The sequence below is a fragment of the Capricornis sumatraensis genome, chromosome 2 (genome assembly GCF_032405125.1).
Source record: "Capricornis sumatraensis isolate serow.1 chromosome 2, serow.2, whole genome shotgun sequence".
NCBI lineage: Eukaryota > Metazoa > Chordata > Mammalia > Artiodactyla > Bovidae > Capricornis > Capricornis sumatraensis.
In genome coordinates, this window is record NC_091070.1 from 25,838,385 (window position 1) to 25,865,437 (window position 27,053).

Consider the following 27,053-nt stretch of genomic DNA (forward strand, 5'->3'; position numbering starts at 1 on the left):
ACATTCACCTTTCCATGTCAGCCCTCCTCCCTCCCCCTAGTTCCTTCTAACCTCTCCCTGGTCTCTGCTCCATCCTAGATTTTCCATCTGCAGCAACAAGACTACCCCAGCAGATGCTTGCACCTACTACTCTCTGAAATTTCGGAAGGGGACCACTGAGGGGAAAGAAGTTTTTCAAATCACTCCAAAAAGAATAGCTTTCTGAACAATGATTTTGTGGCATTGAGAACAGCTGTGAGCTTCTCAGAAATCAGTATATCATCAATCATAATACTTGCACCATTGTGTCAAATATTGAGGCAAAATTAACACCATTATATATTACTAATCATTGCATAGACTCTACTACTGAAAGCCTGTACAAAAGCATCGACTTTTAGTCCTACTTGGGATTTATTATGGTGAAAACTACTTTACCAGTACACACAGAATGGAAGCCAATTAGCATTGTTCACATTGAGAAAGCGGAGAAATGGTTTTAAAAACTGTTGAGAGGCAATGCCACACACATATGCTCCAGAGTTAACAAGAGAACTTCAACATCATCTGTGCCTTTAAAAATACAGATATTCCTGGGCATCCGTGCAGACCTACCCAATCAGAATCTCTGGGGCTGGGTCCCAGACACGTGCATTTTTAAAGCTCCACACGTGATGCTGATACACAGGCAGGATTGGGAGCCACCCCAGCCTTCTTTTTATGTGACAGAAATGCTGGCTATTCACTAAAGTCCTGCTTCCCTTCCACAGCGGGCATTGCAGCTGCGAAGTGACAGCCCAGCAGTCCCCAAATGCATGCAGGCAGAGCCTTCTGATTGAGTTCTGGCCAATAGAACATGGGCAAAATCAACATCCACCACATCCAGGCCTGGCCCTTTACCACCTTCCACTCACCCTCTCTTTCCCCTCTCTGCAAGCAGTCGGTTGATGCCTGGGGCAGCCCTCCCTAGGCTGTTAAAATTGAGATTTTTTTTTTTAACTTTCTAGGCCCTCCTTAGAAAGTTAAAAATCTCAATTAACAAAGAGATCTTCATGTTTTACTCCACTAGATAATGGTAAAATAGATTCAAAATGAGTTCCTGGATGAACATTGTGACTTCTTTCAAATGTGTATTAATATTACCACCCCTTCCCAACAGCCTTTTTGAAGCTTGTTAATTTATGACTGGTAGCTCAGCTGGTAAAGAATCTGCCTGCAATGCAGGAAACCCAGTTCAGTTCCTGGGTCAGGAAGATCCCCTAGAGAAGGGCATGACAACCCACTCCAGTAATCTTGCCTGGAGAATCCCCATGACAGAGGACCCTGGTGGGCTACAGTTCACGGGGTCAAAAGGAGTCGGACACAACTGAGCAACTGAGCACAGCAGTTTATGACTACGAGCTCCCTTGGTGGAGCTGTAGTAAAGAATCCTCCTGCCAATGCAGGAGACACAGAGACATGGGTTCAATCCTTGGGTCAGGAAGATCCTCCGGAGTAGGAAATGGCAACCCTCTCCAGTATTCTTGCCTAAGAGTCAGACATGACTGAACAAGTGAGCACACAGCTTATGGCTACAGGATCAACTCTTCTACATCTGTTGAATGTTGCAAAATTTCACCTTCCCTACCCAAGTGTCACAGAGCCCCTCCTCCCCTGCCATCTACAAGGCAACCTCAGAGGGGCTTTAGGTGTATATGCACTTGTCTCTGACAGCTTAGCTTGCCCTGTCCCCTTTTCCCTTGTCATTTCAGTCTCTTCCTTTTTCTATTTCTGAGACAGAGAAGGAAAAGGATTTGAATAGAAGACGGTACTGAGACAATCATGGGGTATGGGGTCTGTCTGTTTCCTCTGATCCTGAGATAAGGCAGAAATCCTGCTAGGTGAGCATAGTACTTACATTCACCCAGAGTTGGGAACCCGAATGTGAGCCTGGAAGAGGCATGGATTTGGCTAACCTGGGGTCCCACAGCCCACCTGTGTTGAGTCTCGGCAGCGGGCTGCCTGTTGGCTCATTTCTCCAGTTAATTCAGCCACTGTTACAACAGATCCCACAGCGGTGCCCTTGCTGGCTGTTTAAACACAGAGCACGCTCAATGTGGCTGGGGTGGAGGTGGTGGGGAGCGGGGAAGGCACTTGTCTCCCTGGTAAAAGAATCAGTTCAATGTACTTGAGAGAATGATTCTCGGAGGCATTTGGCAGGAGAAACATCCAGCAACCATTCCTCGGATGTCGCCCAGCTCTACTAAAGACGGCCCCAGTCCAAACTGACTTCCCCTGGAGAGGATGTCAAAATGTGCCACTGAGTGGTTGCAGCAAGGGGAGAATTAAGTATTTTCTTTACAAAGACCACGGTTAAAGCAAGCTTTGTTGTCTTGACCAGTTTTGTGGTTCTCTTGCTAACATTGTCCCCAAATCTCAGCTCTTCCACCTCAGAGTGTGTGCACAAGGGCACATGCCCATGTGTACACACACACACAAAATAGGGATCTCTCTATGACAGCTCTGAAAATAGGTGAGCTAGAAGTTTAGGCTTCTAGACTATTCCACTATTGATTCTGCTTTTTTAAAAAAGAAATGTAAGCTACCGAATTTGAGGTCAGCATAGTATGATGAAATCTCTTCTATTTTTTTTATGAGTCTGGGCATTCATTTCCCTGGATTTGTTTAAGAAGCCGCACTCCCTTGCCTGTCTTAACCTATGCAAAGCCATTTCCTTCAAAGCGAAGTTTCTTCTTGGACAAGGAACTTACCTCAGGTTTCATTTTCCTTCCCGTTCCCTTAACAGAAGCAAGCAGAGAGCCACTAATGTCCCAGTAAGGAGGCCTGTGGAAGTACTGACCATTACAGTGCCCATCCGTCGATGGGAGAGCAGCTGCGGTGCCCAGAGGGGGCCAGGCTGAGCTGAACCTTCCCCCCGGCCATGTATGGTGGTATGGATGAAAATCACGACAGGACGATGGGAGTGCCTTGAAAACATCCCTGACCATCTGTAGGATATGCTTACCACCTACGTGGTGGCTCAGATGGTCAAGAATCTGACTGCAATGGGGTAGACGCGGGTTTGATCCCCGGGTCAGGAAGATCCCCTGGAAAAGGGAATGACAACCCACTCCAGTATTCTTGCCTGGAGAATCCCCTGGACAGAGGAGCCTGGCGGGATACAGTCCATGGGGTCGCAAAGAGTCACATAAGATTGAGTGACTAACAAAAACACACACATATGCACAGGGAAATTAAAGAAGGGTGATTTCCATCCCTCAGCATTTACTGAGTACTGGGGTTCAATAACATGCTCAACACTGCAGAGCTGGTGAGGGGAAGAGCTAGGACTGGAACCCAAGTGAGCCCAACTCCAGAGCCCACAGCATGTATTTGAAACCCAATGTAACGCCAGTGAAGAGAATCACACCTGGACATCCTAGAGGATTCCGCAAAATAGGTTTCCTTGGCTTTTAATGCCATCTAAGTAACTGTCAGTTCAGGATTTTTCCCCTCTTTATTATAAATTTATACCCTTTGCCTGCAATATAGCTCTTCAAGCCAAGTAAACGGACTTACTGCTTTCTTTGACCTACTACTGAAAAACATATTCACATCCAATACTCGGCCTGAAAACAGTCAAACACACCCAATTTTTCATCACTTTTTAAAGATCTAATGGGCTAGATGTATTCTCCCTTTGTACTTATTCTCAGGAATAGGCCATTTTCTAGACTCCAGAGAGCATTTATTTGCCTCTCTCTGGTGCTAACACATTCAGTGGTAGTAAATTGGGTCTTGAACAGAGGTCCATTCATTCTTTGGAGCCATTGGTGTGCACCAGCAGAAATACTTAGTGGGTTGAAATAATACATTGGCATCCTGAGCACCGACCCTAAGCAGCTTAGACTCAAAACAGACTTGCCCGCACAACACTTCCGAAGGACTGTGCATTTGGAAGTGTTTTTATGATCCGCTGTCTTTTCAGCCTGGTGAAGGTCAGCAGACATTTCCCCTGGGGTTAGTGGGGGAGGGGGAGGTTGAAGGGAGGACACAGTCATGCAAGGTTATGGAGAAGCCAGATGGCAGAGAGGGAGAATTCTAGCAATACTCTCCAGGGTTTCTGGAGGCCGCGACTTCTAAGCGAAAACGCGCGCTTTAATCCAGACCCAGACCGAGGCCTTCCGACCCGGGGTGAGCCCAGGTGAGGACCAACCACTGTCCCTCTCGGGCCCTCTCCCCGGGCGGGGGGCGGGCGCTCGGCTAGGGCGGAGCTATCAGGGCCAGGTTCGGGATGGGATTGGGGGACAAGTGAGGAGTTTGGTGGAGGTGGGCTGGATAGCTCATCCCAGCATCCCAGTGCACTCGGAAGGTCTACAGGAAAACAAAACCGTTCCCCAACCCGCTCACCCCTGCGTCTCGGATCCTCGCCCAAAGCAGGCGGGAGGGGGTCGGGCCCCGGCCGGGGCAGCACACCCTGGGGACGGGGAGCGCGCACCGGCCTCGCCCTCGCCCCCGCCGAGGGGTCGGCTCCCCGGCGCGCGCTCCCCGCCTCTTCCCCGGGCGGCGGCGGCGGCGCGGGGGAAGGGGCGGGCGGGGGCCGGCTCTCTCCTCCCACCGCGCTCCCGCCGCACACGCTTCCCAGCACCGAGCTAGCGGCGGCCAGGCGGCGGTGCCAGCCCAGCTCCCTTCTCGCCGCCGGCGCCGTTCTCGGCCGGGCGAGCGCGCGCCGCGATGGCCCCGGCGGAGCAGGGCTGAGCCCGCCGCCCGCAGCCCCCGGCCCTCTCCGGCCCAGCCATGGCGAAACAGTACGACGTGCTGTTCCGGCTGCTTCTGATCGGGGACTCTGGGGTGGGCAAGACCTGCCTGCTGTGCCGCTTCACCGACAACGAGTTCCACTCCTCGCACATCTCCACCATCGGTAAGGGGCGATGGCCGGGAGGCGCCCCACCCTCCCCGCCGCCGCCGCCTCCACCTGTCCGGGCGGCCGTGCCCCTTCTCCATCCCGGGAGCAAGGGTCCGCCGCTCCGGCTAGAGGCGGAGGCTCCAGAGGCAAGGGCGCGGGGATGAACCCCAGGGTGCGGGACCGCCGGCTGGGGATTTAAGCCTGGGTTCCTGGAGATAACAGGCCGCCTACTGCTCTCGGTGACTAGGGTAGGCGCTCGGGCCTCAGGCTGGGGCGCCTCCCCGCAGAAGCCGAGAAAACGGGGTGGCCTAGGCCTGGGGACTCCAAGCTGGGGCAGTGGAGAATCATAGCCACCGATATGACACCCCTCACCCCCAGGTGCAGAGGGGGAGGGGAAGGAAAGCTTGTGCTCAGAGTGAGGGGGTTCAGAGTAGGGGGAGCCGAGCCACTGGGTACCCCTCGGTTCAGGGGTGACCCAGTGTGGAGCCAAAGCGGAGAAGAGCGGAGGAAGGGAGGGGCCAAAGGGATTGAATTGACAGGGCGCAGCTGCGAAGGTAAGCCACAAGGTGGGACACACCTGGAGGAGGGCATAGGTAAGGGCGAGCCAGTGCGCGGAATGGGACATGGCTAGCCAGCTCCAGAAAAACGTCAGCGGAGGCGTTTGTTTTGAAGGAGGCTGAGGGGGATGAGGGCCAGGAGGGTTACTTGCGAGGCAAGGGGCTCAGAAGGCAGGCCGGACTCAGAATACATCTCTGCTCCGGCAGTGCCCGAGCCGGTGCTTAGAGGGGACAAGGCCTGTGGCATATGCTGGACAGGACTGTTATGGAATCACTCATTCTGGGAGAGAATGGGTGGCCGCCCCTCTGAGCCGTCTTTCGCCCTGAGTGGCCGCCTCCTCTGAGAGGCCTGAGTTCAGGGCGTTTCACCCACGTCTAGCAGGTTCTCTGATGACGCCCCCGAGTGGCCTCAGCACTGACCAGGCCCTTCTCCCGTCAGGAAGGGCCCCACACTCGGCTTCCACTTGAGACTTCCACCCTCCCTTCCCACACCCACTCCTTGCCAAGAGAGGACAGGAGGCAGGTAGAGCCAGGAGGAGCAGAGCCCCGTGGTTTAGAGGCAGTCTTTGTTGTCAGACAAACCTGGGAACCTCACTTTGGGGCAGGGCGTCCTGGAATATCACGTAAGCGTCTCACCTGTAGAATGGGGAGGATAACACACTCCTGCCTGTCCAGGTGTTGTAAAGATTAGATGAGGTGATGTCTGTAAAAGCACTTAGAGTCAGACACAGAACCTGGAAAAGGCTGGTCATTACTCCTGTTGTCATCATCATGGAGCTCCTAGGACCTCATTCTCTCTTTGCTTCACTGTCTTCAAGGGACTCAGGGTCAGGGGACAGGCGCATTCATCTTCCTCAGGGGAGCGGTTAGCCTAGCTCCTTGGATGTCCAGGAGCTTGGGCTGGGCTGCTGTTTGAGTGAGAGACATCTCAGGGATGGGGAGGGTCTGGAGGCCAAGGGAGGGCTACAGGCCTCTGGGGCAGGCTCAGGGGAGAGGAGATGTGGGGGAAATGCTGGGAGTGGCTGAGGAACCAGACGGGAAGTGAGGACAGGTTGCAGCAGGTGAGGGCTCTCTCTGTGCTCACAGCTGGGCCTGCCTTTCCCTAGGATGCAGAGACTGTATAGGAGCGTGGATTCTATGGAAGAGAAAGAAACCTGCCGTTCTTCACACCAGCCTTTTAAAATCTGCCCCACTGGGTTTCTTGAATGCTTTCCTGTTTAAAGCTTACTGTTACGTTTGTGATTTGCGTTGTCTTGGTCATATTTTTCAGCTGTAACTAAGAACCTAGGGGAGAAGTTGGATGGTCAAGAAAAGCATTCCCTTTTGTGATGCAGAAAGGTCCTCGGGGAGCTGGGAGGGGCAGCCAAGAGACAAATCAAGGAGCCACAAGGATGGGTACTACCAAGCCCTATTCATTAGTTTATCCATTCCCCCCACCCCACCCCCCACAAAAAACTGTGTTCTGTAACTAGGCTCAGCACTGCGACCTGAAGATTCTCAGATGAATAAAACCTGGAGTCACCTCTCCCGAGCTGCTCCTTGTCTAAGACACATTCTCTTACCATCTTGGACATTGATCTCGGCACCTTTCCCAGGGCTGCTTCTGTGAATAGGGAAAATGGGGCAATTTTCCAGTTACTGCCAAGACGGAGTTCAGATTCTTGGACCATGTCGATTTGTGATTCACTGTTGAGGTCACTTACTGTAAGAGCATGTGACATTCCAGAGAAGAACCTGCAGGGGGTGATGAGGAGGCCTACCGCCTCTCCTCTTTCGTAGGTGGGTAGGTGGCCCTGAGCTGGCATTTCTTTCCCATGCAGCTCTGCTGACCTGGAAGGGGGCCCACGCAGAGGAGGGCAGTCAGTGCCATGATGTTCCCTACTATTTCTTCACCTGTTAAACTAATTCATTAAGCATTCACCATGAAGTACAGTGCCAGGTGTGTTAGATTGCAATCCACCTTTGCCTGCCCACAGAAGCCTGTGATCCAGCCGGGAAAGCAACACAGGCCAAGAAAGAGCCTTGGTCACAGGGAGAGAGTCTGTCTGAGAGCACGTGGTGAAGCATTCTTCAAGTGTAAGGGAGGGATGACGATCCTTATCATTACTAGTAATGAAGGTATCACGCTCAGTACCAGCAGCTGAATAACCCTGGAAGACCTGCCTGAGGCAGCCCGTGAATGGTGAGGGGCCCGTGCACAAGTGCTGATGCTCCCCGAAGTGTTCGATGGAGGAGGCCACAGAAGGAGAGGCGGCCCGGTGGATGGGAAGTGGCAGGAAGGCTCAGGGAGGAGGGGAGGCTGGAGCGAGGCCTTGCAGTGTGGGCTGCCTCTCAGTTCCTCCTGCAAGGGAAGGAGCAGACGGAGTGGCAGGAGCGGAGATGACAGAGGTGGGAGCTCAGTGGGTGTTCACAGAACTCTGGGCAGTCTGGCTGGAACCGAAGAGAGGGAAGGAGTGAGAACATTCCTCTGTTTGTCTCTCTGTCTGCCAAACTGTAGTTCAGGTGCCTTGAGGGTCAGACCAAACCTCATTCCTCGTTGTTTGCATCGTCCTACTACAGGGCCAGGCACGCTCTCCATAAACATCCCACTGGTGAGGGAAGGAGGGTAGGGGGTACCGCGGGCCTGGCTGAGGAGCTGGCTGAGCCCCTTCGTGATGGTGTCAAGGGTTTCTGAGCAGGGGGATAACAGGAAGAAGGGAGAAAATGGCATTTAGAATGTTGGCTGGGAGACCAGTCAAGGGAGACCAGTGGTAGTATCTGGGCATGTCAGACCCTCTCAGCTCATCCCTTCTCTCTCTTCCCCCCCTCCCCATCCTGTGGCCCCAACACCTGTTCTGGAGCCCCTCACAGTCACCTGTTCTTGTGTCCCTCCAGAAGTGGAGAGTAGTTCAAATCCATTGACCTAGCCCCTTCCGAGAGGCCTCATGTAGCTGGCACTGCCTGCCCAGCAGGGAGACAATGTCCCGTCCTAATGGACATCTCCGTGCAGTGACCTTTGACTTCGTTTCTGCACAGCGGCCACATGTCAGCCAGGCATGGAAGCTGTCGGGATGGCCCATGAGTTGGCGTTCTCCCTCCAGTCCTTGGTCTTCCCTTCTTCCTTGGAAGACCTGTCACCTGGTCTTGAGACTGTTTTCTCTTAAAGGCCACCTTCTGGGCTCATAGGAGGCTTTGGCCTATGATTTTCCGGTTTGACTGGTTGAATGGCTGTGGCTTCGGGCCTGGTTCCTCAGCTGGGTTTGCTGATGCCATATCATCTTTCTCAGGAAGTTCTGTTCTCTCCCTGCCTGGGGCAAGGGCTTGTGGCTAACTGAAGAAGGGAAAGTGGGCTGGGGAAGGACCAGCGGGGAGAGATCTGAGCCTGCTGTCGAGTGGCCTAACAAACACGGGGGCTGATGCTTGGGCACCACAGTCCCGAGGTCTCTGGGCCCCCAGACCATAAGGCGCTGTGTATACATGCTTTGTGAACTGTGGGAGGGTCAGGAGGGTCTCTGTGCCCCCCAGCTCCCCCAGACCCTGAAGAAGGGGAGGTAAGAAGCTGAGTTGAACAAAAAGAGCACATGCCTGAGGTTCGCCATGGCCTTACAGACAGTTAACGTCTCTGTCATTAATTTCCACATCTGTATATTGAAGATAGTAACAGAATCTGCCTTAATGCTCGTTGTGAAGATTACAGGGGCTAACAGATACAAAGCACTTGGCAGAGCTCTCAGAAAAAATGGCAGCTGTCCTCATTGTGTTATTGTGGTTATTCCTAGTTCACAAGAACGTTGGAGATGAACAATACGTGCTCTGAGGCCCTCCTGTCCATCACTCATGCATTCGGTCATTCAGGCACTATCAGTGGAGCACCCGCCACTCCAAGCCAGGAGCCAGGCGAGGAGCTGGGGAGACACCAGTGAGCAACACAGGAACTGGGGGGCACATGAGTAGGCTCTGGGTTTTAGTGCAGTTTTGGTGCCGGTTTCCCCCTTGCCCTGGCAGAGCCAGGGGCTGAGAAGGAAGAGTGAGTTTGTGAGGACATGCAGAGGTGGAGGAGTGGGGCAAGAGGTGACCTGAGGGGACAGGGTGGCCCTGCCTTAAGGCTCTGACCTCAGCCACCTGTTACTCGGCTCCCTGGCCCTGCTGCACACACCCCCTCCCCCGAGGACGTGATCCCCGAGCACGGCTGGAAAACCCTGCTTTCGGCTGCTCTGTGCTCCCGTACCACCTGCACAGCTCTGCAGATTCACCCACGGCTTCGAGCACCCTGGTGCCGCCTTCTTCCTCCCCTCTCCTCCTGCCTGCTTCCCAGACAGCTGGGTGATGAGCTTCATAATGTCCAAATCAATATTTGGCCATTACCCTTCCACCCTGATTGCCAGCTCTTCTCAGCGTGCCTTCTGCTGTAATCTAATATTTGTGCCTGTTTCCCTGTAAAATTGCCAGTTTTCTGCACAGGCCCCTGACCTCTCCTTGGCTGTTGTGCCCTGGGCAATGTGCTTTGTCAAGCGGATCACAGAGCTTCCTGGACACTCAATTCCTCCCACTGAGGAGGAAAGAATGAATCATCGGCCCTATTTTATTACTAGGAAAACTGAGGCCCTAGAGAAGTGATGACTCACGTCTTACACGCAGGTGAACCCAACGTGAACCATCGCCTCCCCTCCACTTGCCCCAAACTGCACTGGGCGTGTCCTTGCTCACCCCAGAAGGCCCTCCAAAGGCACCAAGCAGACCCTCTCTCCTGTGAGCCAAGGGGGAGACAGTGCCTCCCTCACCTGCTCTGAGTGCTCCGGGCTGGAGGGCCAGTTGTGCCTCCGCTATTGGCTGAGTCTGGGGACTGTCAGGGGCCATGATTGAGGAGTCTGGCTGGGGGCACCTCTGAAGTTGAGATCTGAGTATTGCCCTCATGTTACTTTTCTGAGAACGTATTTATGGAGAACTCGGTGACTGGAGCCCCCTGTTCCACAGAGAGGGCCAACAGTTGGCTATAAAATAGGGGTCATTCCCTGATCCCTCTTCTCTGATTAAAATTTTCTTTCTACTCATCTTTTCTCCTAGAACGTAATGACTTCATTCATTCACTCATTTATTCCCTCACCTATGCATTCTTTTTTTTTCTTTCATTTATTCAATTTTGTTGAATAATATATACTGAGTGGACATCCCTGGTGGCTCAGATGGTAAAGAATCTGCCTGCAACGCAGGAGACCCAGGTCGGGAAGATCTCCTGGAGCAGGGAATGGCAACCCACTTCAGGAGTCTTGCCTGAAGAATTCCACGGACAGAGGAGCCTGGAGGGCTACAGTCTATGGGGTCACAACTAGCACAGAGACACATGTATACTGAGTGTCTGCCTTCTGCCAGGCCGTGAGAATATAGAGTGAAAAAGATGCTGTGCTGCCCTCTGGGACTCACAGTGCTGTTGAGGAGTCAGACATCCAAACAGACAACCAGAATATCATGCAAAAGCAATATCAGAATGCTTTGGAATCACAGAGGAGTGATATATTCCCCCTGCATTGGTTGGTGATGGCTTCACAGAAGAAGTGACATTTGAGTGAGGCCTCTGAACTGAGCAGGGTTTCCAAAAGGATGGGTGGAGGAAGGGTGTGTGGAAAACACCTCACAACTTGGGGCTGCTACTCTTCTGTCCAGCTGGCCCAGCTGGCAGTGGCTGGTCATAGTTTTGTCAACTAGACCCTTGCTGGAGTTTACTTTGTGGGCTCTGTGTGTGGGCAGACATGTCTAGAGGCCCTGTCCCCTCTGAGATGTTTGCTCCTGAGGCTCCAGGCCCTTGTTTCTTCCCCCTTTGCCTTCTGTTTCTGGGCCACATTGACAGGCCCACCCGGGAAAAGGCTTGGCAGAGGGTGGAGGAGTGGGTGGTCAGAAGCCTGGCAGACCTTGGCTGCCTCAGCAGTACCCACCAACCACTCGGCAGTCAGCTGCCCGAGCCAAGCCCAGGTCATGTGAGAGTGGGTCAGGATGGGGTTGGCTGGAGCTCATGGCACATGGCCCAGAGGCCCAGTGGGGGTCTGTGCATGCAACAGTAGGGAGGGCAAGGGGACCGATGTTTCCTGAACACCCACTCTGCACAGGAATGGGGCACTTACACACATGAGGTAGAAATCTCATCACAAAGTGGGTGTGCGGAGTCACCAAGTGGGCCTTGCCAGCATTTGAGGGGGTTTCTCAGTGCGTCCTTCAGTTAGAGCCTCCAGATGAGTTCCTGTGTACATGAAGGTGTGTGCACACATGTGCGTGATGAGGGTGGGTCCCCAGGAGCCCCCTTGCTGAGCTTTCCCTCTTTATCACAGAACAGAATGATGTGGCTCCTGTGTTTTTCCTCTTCTGAGGAACTGTGAGTTTCAGGGAAATGTGTTCCAGCCTGAGGGATATCTGCCGCCTTCCCTGTCTGGGGCCCCGACCCTTCAGACCCTCTCCCGGCAGGTGCCTTCCTGTCATTCTGACCTCAGCTCAGGTGTCACCTCCTCTAAAAGGTCTTCTCTGACCAGCCAGTCTAAAGCACGCCATACCTGGGTGTCCTCACCCTCTACCCATGATTCTGCTTTTGCATCAACACTTCCTATACTCTGGAATGACTGGTTTCCCTATTTATTATCTGTCTTCCCCACTGTAATAGAAGTCCACTGAAGACAAGGATATTTCTGTGTTATTCAAGGCTGTGTCCCCTGGCTTATTAGTTCCTGGCACATGAACTAACAATAACAGTTTGTTTTGAATGAATGAATGAATGCACACATTTCCTAGAGAACTTCCCTAGAGGGAATCTGCGGGGACTCACAGACAATAAGAAACTCACTCTGTACTCATGTGTTTGAGATTGTGAGAAGGTGGGGAGAGTTCTGTAAGCGGTGAACAGTTTCCAGTAAGTTCTCTGCTCAGATACATGCCACAGGATAAGCTCAGACGTAGCAGGGAGCAAGAAGGCAGCTCCTGTGGCCCCTATGTGAGTGGGGTCCTCCCTGGTGAATGCACACATGAGAGGTCAGTGTCTTAGACCAAGGTCAATATTGCCTGTTGCTCAGGGTCACTGCTGGTGTCAGACGACGCCCAGCACCTTAGCCAGGCTGCTGAAGTGACCCTCCAGGACTCTGGAGTAGGAGCCCCCAGGGCTCAGGCACTGGGGCATGCATTCCTCCCAGCATCATGGGAGTTCACGTTTGACTGGGAAACCCTTCTGCGTGATAACAGCCCTTGGGTTCCTGCATCTCCAGAGAATCTCAAGATCTGTTGTGAAAATAGTTGCCTCCAGAGTTGTTGCCCCTATCATCACGTGCACTGCATCTGATTGTGTCTTAGAAAAGAGAGAGAGAATGTTGTTCTGACATCACCAGTCTGCCTTGTGGGTGGACAGCTGAACCAGGGCCTTTGACCTCAGGTTGAATCACGGCCTTGGAGTTAGAGGATCAGGACTCTGCCAGAGGCCCTGCTTCCCATCCCTCCAGAGTGTGATGGTTCAAATGCTGTCTGATGCCCTTTCTCAGAGAGCCTGTGGACACCTTTTCCCCAGCATGAGGGACAGTCAACCCAGATCTGGATAAGGGGAAGTCAGTGGCATGCAGCCCCACGGACAGGGAGGCTGGAAGTCCCCAGACAGAAGGGAGGGAGGAAGAAGGATACAGCAAGTGGCAGGTTTGGAGCAGCGAACACTCTCCCCTGCCTTGCACCTGACCGGTGTGAGGCCTGTTGTGTGGCCTGAGCCTCTGTCTGAAATCTTCGCTCGAGCTTTGTCTCCCAGCTGTCCCTCGTCTTTCCCCCTCCTTGCTCTTCCCCTTATTTGTCCCTCAGCTGGCGGGGACATGGTGTTACACTTTGCTCTCTTGCTGAGGGAAGGGCATCACCCTGGTGCCTCATTTGGGTGGCAAAGTCAGAAAGCCACAGCCCCACAGGGTCTGCCCTTTCCTCCAGACAGCGTTGGGGTTTCTCAGGGTGACCTCCCGCCGTGTCCCCCAGGAGCACCTTGCACCCAGCACATACTGGTTTCCTGCAGGGGATGGGGCTGGGGGCCTTCCTAGGACTTGAGCTTCGTAACTGGAGCCACCACGGCTCCAGGGATTGGGTGTCTGCCTTGGGTTTCAGGTGTATTAAGTGGTTCCTGTGGTGGCGTCGCATTGCTGGGGAGAAGGCTCAGGTCCCCAGGCTGCCGGGCCTCTGGGCTGTGGTTGATCACAATGATAGCATTTGGCACAGAAAAACCCTGTTTCCACCTGAGGCCCGTGGCACCGGGCAGGCAGGCAACCTGGCACCTGATGTTAACCCATGACGTGCTGGCCCACCAACAGGCACAGCTAACTTTGCCAGATTTCAGGTTGTAGCCAGACTCTGGGGGCCATCTGGCTCCCACGGCAGGCAGCATTTTCACTTTTTGTTGAAATGCTGTGGCTTAGTGTAGCTGACTCCCCTCTTTGCACCTCCCTCCTTCCTTGTCCTAACACGAGCCCCTTCCAGCTTTCTAGGGCTCTTTCCATCCCCCAAGCCAGGACCCTAATTGCATCCCCTTCATAGGACACTGATAGCTTCCTCAACTAACATTTAATAAAACTCAATGTGCCAGGCTCTGTTGTGGGTTTATCTCATGATACTCACAGAAATCCTCTGACAATAGGGAATGTCATCCCCATTTTACAGGTGGGGAAACTGAGGCAAAGAGGAGTTGAGTAGCTTTCCCAAGACCACAGAGGTAATTAGTGGTAAAGGCAGGATTGGAACCAAACTCTGGCCCCACAGTTGTGTTGTTAATGACCTTGCCCGTCTGTTTCTTGAGCTGCACACTCCTGTGCTTTCCAGGGCTTTCTTTGGAGGCAGACAGAGACGAGGAGTGCTGGTCCCCTGGATGTATCTATCCCCTCATTTCCCTGGTCTTCATAGGCCCTCCGCCGCTAGACTGGGCTGGCAGTAAGCTCCTAAGCTTGTCTTAGGAGCGGGGCCAGTGGCAGCGCCGTGTTCCCCGCCTGGTCCCTCTGCTCCAAGCCTCCAGTCCTCTGACGTCAGTGCTGTGATTGCGCTCCAGGGTGCAGGTGCGGCTTGGCAGGCACTGCAGGTTGCTGCTGAAGGAGAGAGCCCCACAGCCAGGGACCTGGGAGGAGCCAGAGGCCACCAGGGTGGTGAGGGCACCACCATCACAGGTGCGTCAGGAGCTGGCACTGTGGCTTCACTGAGGCGTTTTCTTGTTGATGCGAGGTGTTCAGACAGCAGGACACACGCCCTGCTCTTGAGCCATGGGCACCCATCCCTCCTCCTCCTCTCTGGGGCAGGGGGGTGCCGCTAATGAAATTGCTACTCTTATGCCTGGCAGCGAGCAGGGATGGAGGCGGAGATTTTGAAAACAGACACAGAATTTTGTCAAATACAAAATTTCTCCCCTGCCTCATTGGTACTGTGCTTCTAGTGGGGGCTGGAAGAGAAGAAGGGGGGAGGTGAGGAGCAGGGTACCTCGTCCGTTCCCGGGCCCGTAGCTGAGACCACCAGCCTAGGGGAGCCGTGGGCAAGCACAGGCTGAGGCTCTTCTGGCATTCTCAGACGTGCTCTAAGGAAAGGGGTCTATGCTATAAGCACACTCACCAGCTGAGACCTGGAGCCTGGCACGGATGGGTGGCTGTGCTGCGACCCACGCCGCACATCTGTCTGCCTCCTGCTCCTCTTGCTGCCAGCTGGCCGGTCCCCTTTGCACCACCTGGAAGGCGCTGCTTTGGTAGGCTAAGCCAGCTCCCCTGCCCCTGTTGGCCAGGTCATGCTGTGGGTCACCGGCAAGCCCATTGAAGGCCCTCTTTGGAGTTAGACGTCCATGCTGGCCCAGGCAGGAGCTGCTTCTCCACAAAGAACATGCTGCGGCCAGCCCTGCTTTCCCCAGTGAAGGCTTCAGGCTATGCAGTTTCACCCAGAACGGATTGCTGGGTGTGGCAGACACCACGACTGATGGATCTGAGGTCCTGGGAGGAGACAGTGAGCTGCTTGTCATGCTTTGGACCCTTGGGTGGGAGACAACCACATCTTAACTTTCTTCTCCCTGGACCCCACGGTCTCCAAGAACCTCTGCCTGCGCCGTGTGGAGGGAGCTGCCAGTTCCTTCACACCCGAGTGTCCCCTGTGCCCGGGAAGGGATGTCAGCCGCTTGAGGAAACGCTGAGGTGGCGCTGTCCAGGGTGGTGCCTCTGGGCTTAAAATGGAATCACGAACTCTCGAGGAGCAAGAGGTCCCTTGGAAATAGTTGCGGTGGGCGTGCTCCACGCGTGCCCACTGCCTCACTGCTAGACGCCTCGTGATACAGGACAGGTGTGGGGAAGGCGGGGACGAGACAGAAAGGCAGTGGGATTCCACAGCCTCCGAGGGTTGGGAAGCCGCTGGGCAGGAGAGGTGCCCCGGGCAGGTCTTAAGAGACCGATTCGCAGTTCTGGCTCGGCCGTAGGATGTGGGGAGCAGGTCATTTGGGTTCTCTGTGCCCCATGGTGATAATCCCCACCCTGCCTCCTTTGTCGGACTGGTATGAGAACCAAGGGCTCTGGGTCCTCCAGCCAGGAGGTACTGCTTAGCAGTATCTTGAGCCATGCGTGTGGTTCTGCCTGGAAATAGGTTAGAAACTGGTTTTCAAGCATTAGTGTGCCTTAGGAGTAGTGGGTCTGGGGGGCCCAGAAGACTGGCATTTCTAACAGGCTCCCCAGTGACGTTGATGCTGCCAGACAAGCAAAGGTAGAGGCGTAGCGAGAGACTAGACTGTGCTGTCTCTCCTGACAAGGGTGTTCTGGGTTTGTTTTTCTGGCTCCTCCCCAGGAACCTTTATTTAGCAAAGGGAACTATCTTCTGTCTACTAGGAGGTGTACATATATTATCTAATTTATATCCTACACCGACCCTTAGGAGGCCAGTGATATTCTCATTCTTGTTGGTGTTGTTCAGTTGCTCAGTTGTGTCTGACTCTTTGCAACCCCATGGACTGCAGGGCGCCAGGCTTCCCTGTCCTTCTCTATCTCCTGGAGTTTGCTCAAACTCAGGTCCATTGAGTCGGTGATGCCATCCAACCATCTCATCCTCTGTCGTCCCCTTCTCCTGCCTTCGATCTTTCCAGTGAGTAGGCTCTTTGCATCAGGTGGCCAAAAAGTATTGGAGTTTCAGCTTCAGCATCAGTCCTTCCAGTGAATATTCAGTGTTGGTTTTCTTTAGGATTGACTGGTTTGATCTCCTTGCTGTCCAACGGATTCTCGAGAGTCTTCTCCAGCACCACAGTTCAAAAGCATCAATTCTTCGGCGCTCAGCCTTCTTTACAGTCCAACTCTCACATCCATACATGACTACTGGAAAAACCATAGCTTTGACTATATGGACCTTTGTTGGCAAGGTGATGTCTCTGCTACAGACAAGCAAACTGAGGCTCCAAGAAGTTGAAAGTTCCTCAAAGTCACACAGCCAGAATCAGGACTCAGACCCAGGTCTTTCTGACTCCAGTGCCAAGGATAGCTTTTCCACTAAATTAGAACCCTCAGACTTTCCTCTATCTAAAAATCACCCATGGGCCTTCCCTGGTGGCCCATGTTTAAGAATCTGCCTTCCAATGCAGGGGACACGGGTTTGATCCCTGCTCGGGAAACTAAGATCTCACACGCCACAGAACAACTAAGTTGGCATGCCTCAACTAGAGAGAAGCCTGCATGCCCCGATGAAAGAGCCCACACGCTGTAACTAAGACCCAACACAGCCAATAAATACATAATTTAAAAAGTAAAATCACTCATAGTCCTGTTAAAAATACAAACTTCAGCCCCTTACTTTCAAATTCTGACTCATCAGGTCTAGGAAAGCCAAAGTATTGGGTTGGCCACAAAGTTCATTCAGATTTTTCCATAACATCTTAAGCTACCCACTAGTGTCATTTTGTTTAAAAAAAAAAAAAATCACTTTGGGCGATTCTAAAGCTGAACTGCAGAGTAGCTGATCTTGAGAATCAGAGAATTCCTTTGCCTCCCTTGCGGCAAAGGAAATGCTTCACAGGCAAAGCTTATTTCAGATGGAATCCTCAGTCTTCATTCAGCGTGTACTAGAATCACCTGGAGAGCTTGTTAAACCACAGATTCCTATCCACCCCCACCCAGAGTTTTGGATGCTAGAGATCTGAGGAGCTGGCATTTCTAACAAGCCCTGGCTGAGGCTGAGGGCTTGGGGACCACACTTGGAGAACCTCTGTCCTGAGACGCCTGCTGTCGAGAGTGTGATCCGTGGGCCAGTGATATCTTCCTCACCCCGAGGCTTGTGAAGCATCTCGGGCGCATCTCACGCCCCGACTGAATCAGAATCTGCATTTCAGCACCGTCTCCACGTGATCTGCATGAACTTTAAAGCCTGAGAAGCGCTGCCTTAGAGGAGCCAGAGTGAGAACACTCCGGGGGTGGAGGCGGGTGAAGAATCTGTCTTCTCCCAGGAGAGGCTGCAGATGCAACACAGGTGAAACTTGGGATGTGCAGCCAGAGGGGCTGAGGACAGCTGAGAGGTGAGACTCGAAAAGCATAGAGGACTGTCCCCCCAGGGAAGGTGGAGATGGCAGGACGGCCCGAGAAAGTGACGTGGGCCTCAGAAGAAAGCTGCATCGCGTAGCAGTCACTTTGCCCGTAAGACAGTGGCCAAGGTGTTCTCTTGGATGCTTTCCGCGCTAGGGGAGGGGAGAGGGTGGGCCAGGGCTGAGCCCTTCTGCGTGAAGGACAGTGGCCGTGAGGAATGTGGTGGGTGAGCCGCCTCAAATAAACAGCTTCTGAGCAGCAGCGAGGGCTGGCTGGGGTGGCAAGGCATGATTTCCTGGGTGACTGAACAAGGCCAGCATTTTGACTCTGCCCGGCAGAGCTCAGCGGTGGAAAAAGCCAGCAGCCACACGGGGACAAGAAAGGGGCCACGGACGGGCCCAGGGCTGACTGTAGGTAGACATGGTGGAAGGCCCAGGGAGTGGGGAACCGAGTAGAGGAGCGGCTTCCAGGGCAAGATCTCTGGGCTGTTACTCTTTCCGTTTAAAAAGGAGGTGAGTGGGTGGGAGAGGAAACCCCTCAGAAGGCTTAGACTTTCTTCCCTCGTGCAGGGGAAGAGCTGATTTTTTTTTTTTCCACTTCTCAGAGGTGTTACAGGTTTGATGGGTGGTCAGGAGGGCCTCGGTTGCAAGACTGTGGGGTGTGGGGGGGTGCAGTGAGCCCCCAGAATTCCGCGGATTTGCTCCCTGGCCACACAGCTGAGAAGCGAGGGAAGAGAGGAGGCGGCCAAGCCCAGGGCAGCTCCCTGTCTTGTCAGCCCTGCTTCTCCTCAGACCTGCCTGCAGTCTCAGGGGGAAGCTTCCCGGCTCTGGGGGCTCCTCCCCTCGCCAAGTGCTTTTCCATTTTTTTCCAGAGAGAAACAGAAAAGTGTAGGTAAGACCCCTCCGCCTGGGTAACACACAGCTCTCCTCTCATTTCACCCCCCCACCCCGAGAGATAGTGCAAGGGCCCTGCCCTCTGACAGGCCCTGGCTACTTGCTGTGCCGACCTGGACACCTTATCTCACCTCCCTGGGCCTTTGTCTCCTGGCCAATAAACTCTGCACGGGCAGGGGCCATCTGTCTGCTTGGGCACTCTGTCTACCTAGCACTGCACAGGGCAAACAGTCCCCGTGGAAGTTTCTGGAATAAAGGAAATAGCCCTCTCTCTCACCAGCCCCTATGTGACCACTTGCGAAAGGCATCCTTGGACTGAGCTGGTATGACGATGAGCCAGGGTTTTTATAAAATGAACAGCATTACCTGTTCTCCTAGGAAGAAGGCACTGTAACAGGAAAGGTTTCTTGATTCCTTTCCATACCACGTGTTGCGGAGAAGCAAATTCTTGACAGATGTTTGTTTAGGGAGCGGGTGAACATGCTTCTGCCCCCCCCGCCCCCGCCCCCGCCATCAAGGCCAGGGGTCCCCTCTCCTTCCTTCTCTCTCTGCTTTTCTACTTTCTGGGCACCCTTGGAAGAATGGCTGCCAGATGTCGCACATTCGGAAAAGTACAGCTCAATAGATATGAATCAGCTTGGGCAGGTGAAAAATGATTCATGTCCGACCCACTTGATTCAGTTCAGGTTGTCTGGTCTGAGTCTTCTCCTCCCTTTTAATTAAATGATGCTTGCTCTTGATGCTGAATTTAATCTGTCTGTGTTTGTAGAAAGCTGGGGGCAGGATGGATAAGCGGAGAAGTACTCATACCGAGGTGGGGTGGCGCTGGGGATTTCAGCACTTTGGGGCTGTGCTGTGCAGCCCAGGGACTGTGGTCCAGAAGTCTGCCTTCAGCCTGTTCCCCACCTGAACACCGGTTAATGGTGCCCCTTCCCGACTTGTCTCCAGGGAGTGCACAAAGACCGCAGCTTCGCCACCTTACTAGACATAGCCCTTGAGTCACTGGTACAGCACCTCGCACAATTAGGGCTGGGGAGAGGCACCCCATCTCTGCTGTCACCAGACTGATGCTTGCCTGCTGCTGGTGGCCTGACTTCTGTCGCAAAAATCCCCGGATATATTTCCTCCCTGGGCTGGTTTGCCAGACCCCTTACGTTCCCTATGTCTCGTGGCAGTTTAGCTCCTCACGCCCCTAGGCAGGTGAGAACCCTGTCTGTCTATACCTCCCTCCCCGATGACGTGCTGTGCCACGACCCCTTCACATGGTCACTGGCAGTCACCCAGGAGCACCGGTGTGCACCAGGGCTGTACTTGGTACAGTGATAGCTGTGACCGAGTGAATGGCCACCAGGTGCCAGGCACAGGATGTCATTTGGTCTCCTTAGTGACCCTCTGAAATGACTGGTAATGTCCCCGTTTTCCTGATGAGGAAATGGAGGCTCAGAGATGCAAGATGCCCAGGGCCCTAGCTATGAATTATGTGGTCAGAGTCAGGATTCAAGTGCAGCCCTGACGTTCAAGCCCATGCTCCTTCTGGTAAACAGCAGTGCCTCTTGTGGCCAGGCCTAGTCAACAACGCATGCACTGGGCCATCTCCTCGGTGGGCCTTTGCTAGGAGCCGGAGGCTTGATACCCACCATGGGGCGGAAGTCTTCTTTTGCCACAATCTCTGCCTTTTCCACATTCATGACGGTGCCGTTAGCCCCTCCTAGTTGCTCATAAGGCAGAGAGAGAAACAACCCAGGCAAAGGAGGTAGACTTGTTCCTAGGGAGCAAAGTTCCAGGAGGGATGAATACAGGTGGTTCTGTGCAGAAGTAGAGACAGGAAGACCTCTCATGGGATTAGAGTTAGACACGCTTTGGGGCGACGTAAGACAGCGATGGAGTGGATTCTGACTTGCTGTGTGTCCCAGCCCCTTTACTCCTGGCAACTCTAAGCTCAGATAGGAAGGGAAGCCCCATTCAAAGCCCTGGACACTGCCCAGGCTCTGTTTTTGGTTCAAGAAGGCCTTTCCCTCATGCCATCTTTCTGCCAAATTAAACCCAAAGGAGAACCTTCAGGTATGAGTACCCTGGGCCTTACTTCAGGTCTCAGCAGGCACCGTTGCTAACTTCCTTGCTTGCTTCCTTTCCCCAGGTGTCGACTTTAAGATGAAGACCATAGAGGTAGATGGCATCAAAGTACGGATACAGATTTGGTGAGTTAGGTGGGAGGAGAGGCCCCGGGGCTGCACCTGAGCTGCCATGCACACAACCCCAAGGCTTCATCTGGAGAAACTGGCCACCTCTTTGATGGAAAGATGCAGAAGTCTCAGAGCCCATCTCCTGCTCCCATGAGCCTTAATCTCATCTTAGTTCCTCAACCAGGGATTGAAGTCAGGCGCTTGGCAGTGAAAGCACGGAGTCTTAACCACTGAACCACCGGGGAAGTCCATCTCATCTCTTTCTTAAGAAACTTTATGGGATTGACTGCAAGTCACCAAAAAGCAAGAATTAGAAGGAATTGGCAAACTAAGCACTGTGGGTTTGTCTTCGAATAAAGCTTCTCCGTTGAGGCCAAGCCCCCCACTGCACTGCACTGCGGTAGGATTAGAAAGAGGGAGGGCTTACTCCCCATCCTGGCATGAGAGTTCCTCGCCACAGCACAGTGCAGTTTCCACAAGTAGCCACAGGGGGCCGCTGTGACTCTAGCCTGGTGCTCTTGGAAGCACTGCCTTTCCAGCGTTGGGACCCCCCTTCCAATTTCAGAGCGGTATGGGCGTTGCCTTCAGAGGTCCCGGAGGGACTGGAGGTGGAGCCGTCCCACCAGTCTGGCCACAGTGGCCCGATCCTAGAGACAGTCCTCCAAGGCCCGCGTATGGTTGTGGCTGCCGGTGCAGGTATAGTTGACAAGGCCCCACAAGCCCCGTCAGCACCTATGACCAGTCCTCTCTCGCGTAGAGTCACACACGTTTGGATCTACCTGGGGACCAAAGCGCCACTGATTTTTCACTCGTAGCTCTCCAGTTTCTCCTGCGAAGGCACAGGGTCTCCCAGCTCCTGTTCTTCCCCTCCCCACCAGCTCCCACGGTCCCTGCCTTTCTGACCGGCTGCCTTTCTGTTGCAGGGACACGGCAGGGCAGGAGAGGTATCAGACCATCACAAAGCAGTACTATAGACGGGCCCAGGTGAGACACTGTTCTCAGCGTTTAGAGGGGGAGTGCTGCCCCCCACCACCTGGCACTGGGCATTTGAGATGTTTGTGCCACTGATCCCCAAGTGGGCCCTCGGATTGCCTCCTGGGGAGTGGGGCAGGATGGGCTCAGGGCAGTCTTTCAGTCACTTATTGATCATTTATTCACTCATCAGCTCCTCTGTGGGCACTCAACTACAGGCAGGTCCTTACCCTCAACTTCCACCCTCCTCTCCCCGCCAAAGACCCATGTGCCTTCCTGCCTGAGAGAGCTATGTGATCTAGGAAGTAGTGGCTTGGGGACACTGAGAGAGAAGGCAATTTTTCTGGGTGCTTATGAATCTTCATTATGCTGAGCAGGGAAGGGGGACCCAGCATGTGAGGTGCCCCCCTCCCCGCGGGGACCCAGCATGTAAGTGCCCCCCACCGCGGGGACCCAGCATGTAACGTGCCCCCCCCACCAGCTTCTGGCCCCTTGACTGCACTGTCTCCGTGTGTGTCTGCCTCCCCCATCTCTCTCTCCTCTCTCTCAGGGAATATTTTTAGTCTATGACATTAGCAGCGAGCGCTCTTACCAGCACATCATGAAGTGGGTCAGTGATGTGGACGAGGTAGGTCACGCGGCCTCACTGCGGTTGGGGGGCGGGTGGCAAGGGTGGGGAAGGGTACTGGGAGGGGAGAGCATGGCGAGGCCCACATGGGAAGGGCTAAGGTGGTCAGAGTTGGCGAGCAGACACTACCAGGAACTCTCCCCTTCCTCTGCAGCCCTGGCTGCGGCCCCCGTGGGTAAGGCACGGGGGTGAGTCCCCAGCAGCCATGCCCTCATGCTCTGTACCCTGCCAGGCCTCCATGGCTGTGTCTTCCCCAGAAACAAGCTAGTACAGAGCCTTCTCTGTGCATAGCTTCCTACCCGAAATCTCAGGACCAGCTGGAATTGGGAGACTGGGGTTCCGGTCTTGGCTCTGCCACCACAGCTCTGGAGCCTTGGGCATGCCCCTGGAGCTCTGAGTCCCCAGTTCCTCATCTGTAGAGTGAGAAGTTGGACTTAAGTCCAGGATCCTTTCCAGCTGTCCAACCCAAGGGAACACCAGCGTCTTCTATCCTCGACAGTCCCCACGACATCCCTCTAGGACCCCTGCGGTCAGCCGCGGTACTTGGGGGAACCTGGCGCCTGCACCCCATTGGCCCACTCTGTCCTTGGGGCTCTGAACCTTGGTGCTGGCATGCACGCCTGCGGAGGCTGTATGGTGGGGAGATGGGGTGGGATGGGGAAGGCCGCACTCACTGGCGGTTCTGCCTTCCTCTGGCCCTAGTACGCACCAGAAGGTGTCCAGAAGATACTTATAGGGAACAAGGCCGATGAAGAGCAGAAACGGCAGGTGGGAAGAGAACAAGGGCAGCAGGTAAGTGGGAGTGAGCTGGCCGAATCCATCCCTGGGTTTTCCACGGGCCTCCAGGGCCAGTCCTAGAAAGGACGGCCCAGGATTCTGTCACTATCAGGGACCCCTCCCTCCCACCTCACACAGCAGCCTAAGGCATTTGGTGAGTTGCCATCCTTGAGGACAGTGACTTGGGGTCTATCCTGAAACAAAGCCCTGTCTCAGCCCCAAGGCCCCCAGAGTGGGATTACCTCTGCCTGAGAGCCCATCCTGTTAATGAGGAAGAAGGGCTTTAGGTTGCTGTTTCTCTAGCAGCTCCAGGAGCAGCTTTGTCCCACCATCATCTCATCTCACCACCATCCCCACTCCCTGTCCTCCTGACACCTGGACAGAGGTTGGAAGGAAAATGCAGGAATGACAGGCTCACAGTCAGAGAAGCCACAGCAGCAGAGAGGTCGGGCGGATGGTGCTGAGGGAATGTCTGCGTAAACAGGGGGACCCTGCTCCCGGAGAACAGGAGGAACGATGGATGCCAGTGAGGCCAGAGTCACCCACTTACTCTAAGGGGTCTCAAGAGTTTTTCTGTCCCTCTTCAGTCAATAGCACCCATTAGCCCTTGAAATAAAATTGTTTCAGTTCAGTCGCTCAGTCGTGTCCGACTCTTTGCGACCCCATGAATCGCAGCACGCCAGGCCTCCCTGTCCATCACCAACTCCCAGAGTTCACTCAGACTCACGTCCATTGAGTCAGTGATGCCATCCAACCATCTCATCCTCTGTTGTCCCCTTCTCCTCCTGCCCCCAATCCCTCCCAGCATCAGAGTCTTTTCCAATGAGTCAACTCTTTGCATGAGGTGGCCAAAGTACTGGAGTTTCAGCTTTAGCATCATTCCTGCCAAAGAAAGGAAGGATCTCCTGGAAGGATCTCCAGGGCTGATCTCCTTTAGAATGGACTGGTTGGATCTCCTTGCAGTCCAAGGGACTCTCAAGAGTCTACTCCAACACCACAGTTCAAAAGCATCAATTCTTCGGTGCTCAGCCTTCTTCGCAGTCCAACTCTCACCTCCATACATGACCACAGGAAAAACCATAGCCTTGACTAAACGGACCTTAGTCGGCAAAGTAATGTCTCTGCTTTTGAATATACTTTCTAGGTTGGTCATAACTTTTCTTCCAAGGAGTAAGCGTCTTTTAATTTCATGGCTGCAGTCACCATCTGCAGTGATTTTGGAGCCCAAAAAAATAAAGTTTGACACTGTTTCCACTGTTTCCTCATCTATTTCCCATGAAGTGATGGGACCAGATGCCATGATCTTTGTTTTCTGAATGTTAAGCTTTAGGCCAACTTTTTCACTCTCCTCTTTCACTTTCATCAAGAGGCTTTTTAGTTTCTCTTCACTTTCTGCCATAAGGGTGGTATCATCTGCATATCTGAGGTTATTGATATTTCTCCAGCTTGTGCTTCTTCCAGTCCAGCGTTTCTCATGATGTACTCTGCATATAAATTGTTGTTTAGGATTTAATAAAAAAGAATACATGGTCATTGAAAAGTTTGAAAGTAGAAGCTAGCTCCTACTAGAATATTGTATTTGAGTACTGTATGTGTGGCCCTGTGCTAAGCAAGTGTTTAGAGATAGATGCATTTAATCCTTCCACAACCTTGGCTGATAGACACACTCATCCCCTTTGAGCAGATGACGAAGCTGGGAGGCTTAAAGGGAATCAGTAAGTTGTCATCCAGCTCTTAAGTGACAGCACTGGTTTTCAAGTCTGGGTTTGTTTGACCGCCAAGCCCGTGTTTTTCATTGATTCGCCACAACATTTTGGGCCTCTCTGTCTCCTGATACATGATGTGTGCATGCTGGGTGTGTATGTGTGCCTGTGTGTAGCTGGGTGGGGTGGGGGTGCATGGGTGGAGCACCTTCTCCTGACCTCTGCTGGCCTGTGTCTTTGGAGCTCCCAGTCTCATCCGAGAAGTGATCTACTTATCTCCTGAGAAATGGTCACGACATAGCAAGGGCCCTGAGTGCGTTGGCAGGAGGATGTGCCAGGTGCTGCGGGGCACCTCCCTTCCCTTGCTGACTCCCTTTCAGGAATGTTCTTCTCTTGCAGCTGGCTAGAGAGTATGGCATGGACTTCTACGAAACAAGTGCCTGCACCAACCTCAACATTAAAGAGGTGAGCATTCCTGGGCTGAGTCCAATGGAGTGGTAAGCAGCCGAGGGGCCAAGAGCAGATGAGCCCTGCTTGGGCAGGGGGTGGGGCAGGGGTCAGCCACAGGGGCACTGGGGAAGAGAGGGAGATGCCCGGCCAACTGTGCTCCTTGCCTTCCCAGTCCTTCACGCGCCTGACAGAGCTGGTGCTGCAAGCCCACAGGAAGGAGCTGGAAGGTCTGCGGACACGTGCTAACCACGAGTTGGCCTTGGCGGAGCTGGAGGAGGATGAAGGCAAACCCGAGGGCCCGGAAAACTCTTCAAAAACCTGCTGGTGCTGAGCATCCTGCGTGGAGCACCCCCGCACAACCCCCCTCTCCCTGCAGGAGGCCTGTGGGCACAAGGGAGCCTGGGCCTCGCCCCGCTGCCCCTCTCCTTCGGGTGACCCTGCGGCATGTTGGCCGCTGCTCCTCCTCCCCTGCCTGGCCCCGGGGAGCACCCTCGCCCCCAGCCCTCCACCCGGGGGGGCCCACCAGCCTGTGTCCCCAGCCACAGGCCTGCTGCGAGCCCCCCGATGTGTGACGAGCACGTCTTCACTGCCCGGGGCTCCCAGGCGATGCCCGAGTCTGGAATCAAGGCCACTGTAGGCTCCTTGTCTCTCGGTGCGTCTGGTCTCCTCTCCGCTGTTTCTCGCTTCTTCCCACTTCTCTGTCTGTCCCTTCTGCTCGGCTGTACTCATATGGAAGCCCTCACCTCCCCATGCCCATGTGTCACTGCTGGGGCAGCGCCTTCCCCTTCCTCCTCACTCAGGCCCAGGGCCGCACTCCCCCTTCTCTGCTCCCAGGAGAAGCCCCACCTGCAGCCCCCCATCTCCCCTGGCCACCACCCGCCACTTCTTGTGCCACCCGGCCTGCCTCCCGGGTGCCCAGGCAGAGAGGAACGCAGGGGAGGAAGGAAAGCCCTAACTCGTGGTCCCCACATCTGGGGCTCTCCTCCCTCCCACCCCAGTTTACCCCGTGCTTGGCTGCCTGCCCGCCCACCTGCCTCTTGGGGGACCTGAGCTTGGAGACAGGTGCTTCAGAGAAGAAAAAAAATGATGAGGGGTGGCAGGGATAAAAAGTCACCTCCATTCTCTACCTCCCATACCCCCTGGGCTCCTGAATTTCAAGATGTGGATCAAGGCCTGTGGGCACTGCAGGGGTGAGGAGAGCCCCCCTACCCTACCCCGGAGTCAGCCACACACTGCAGGAAGGGGAGTGTTTGGAAGAGAAGGGCCAGCTCCTGCAAGTTAAGAGCTGGGACAGCAGTTTGCAAACCAGAGGGGAATTGGGCAGCTGCAGGAATTCCGGGTCCCCATCTTCCATTTCTTATGTAAGAAGGGCATTTCCCCAACACCCCCTGGCAGGTGACAGGGGACAGAACCAGGCTGGTGGTCTTTCATTGAACCCAGCCTTCGGCTCTTAAGGTTCTCCCAAGACCCAGAGTCTGTGGGAGAAGGGCGGGAGCGCGTGGGCAGGAGGCAGGCAAGCCCTGGGTGGGAATGCA

At 54.1% G+C, this 27,053-nt stretch overlaps 1 protein-coding gene across 1 annotated transcript; it reads left to right on the forward strand.

Moving 5' to 3' along the window:
• Positions 1–4,755: 4,755 nt before the first annotated feature.
• Positions 4,756–25,849, forward strand: RAB15 (RAB15, member RAS oncogene family). The gene is made up of 7 exons (XM_068966280.1): positions 4,756–4,879; positions 20,943–21,003; positions 21,912–21,972; positions 22,511–22,588; positions 23,291–23,380; positions 25,468–25,533; positions 25,691–25,849. The coding sequence occupies exons 1-7, from the start codon at positions 4,756–4,758 to the stop codon at positions 25,847–25,849; spliced, it is 639 nt and encodes a 212-aa protein (XP_068822381.1).
• The last annotated feature ends 1,204 nt before the right edge of the window (positions 25,850–27,053 follow it).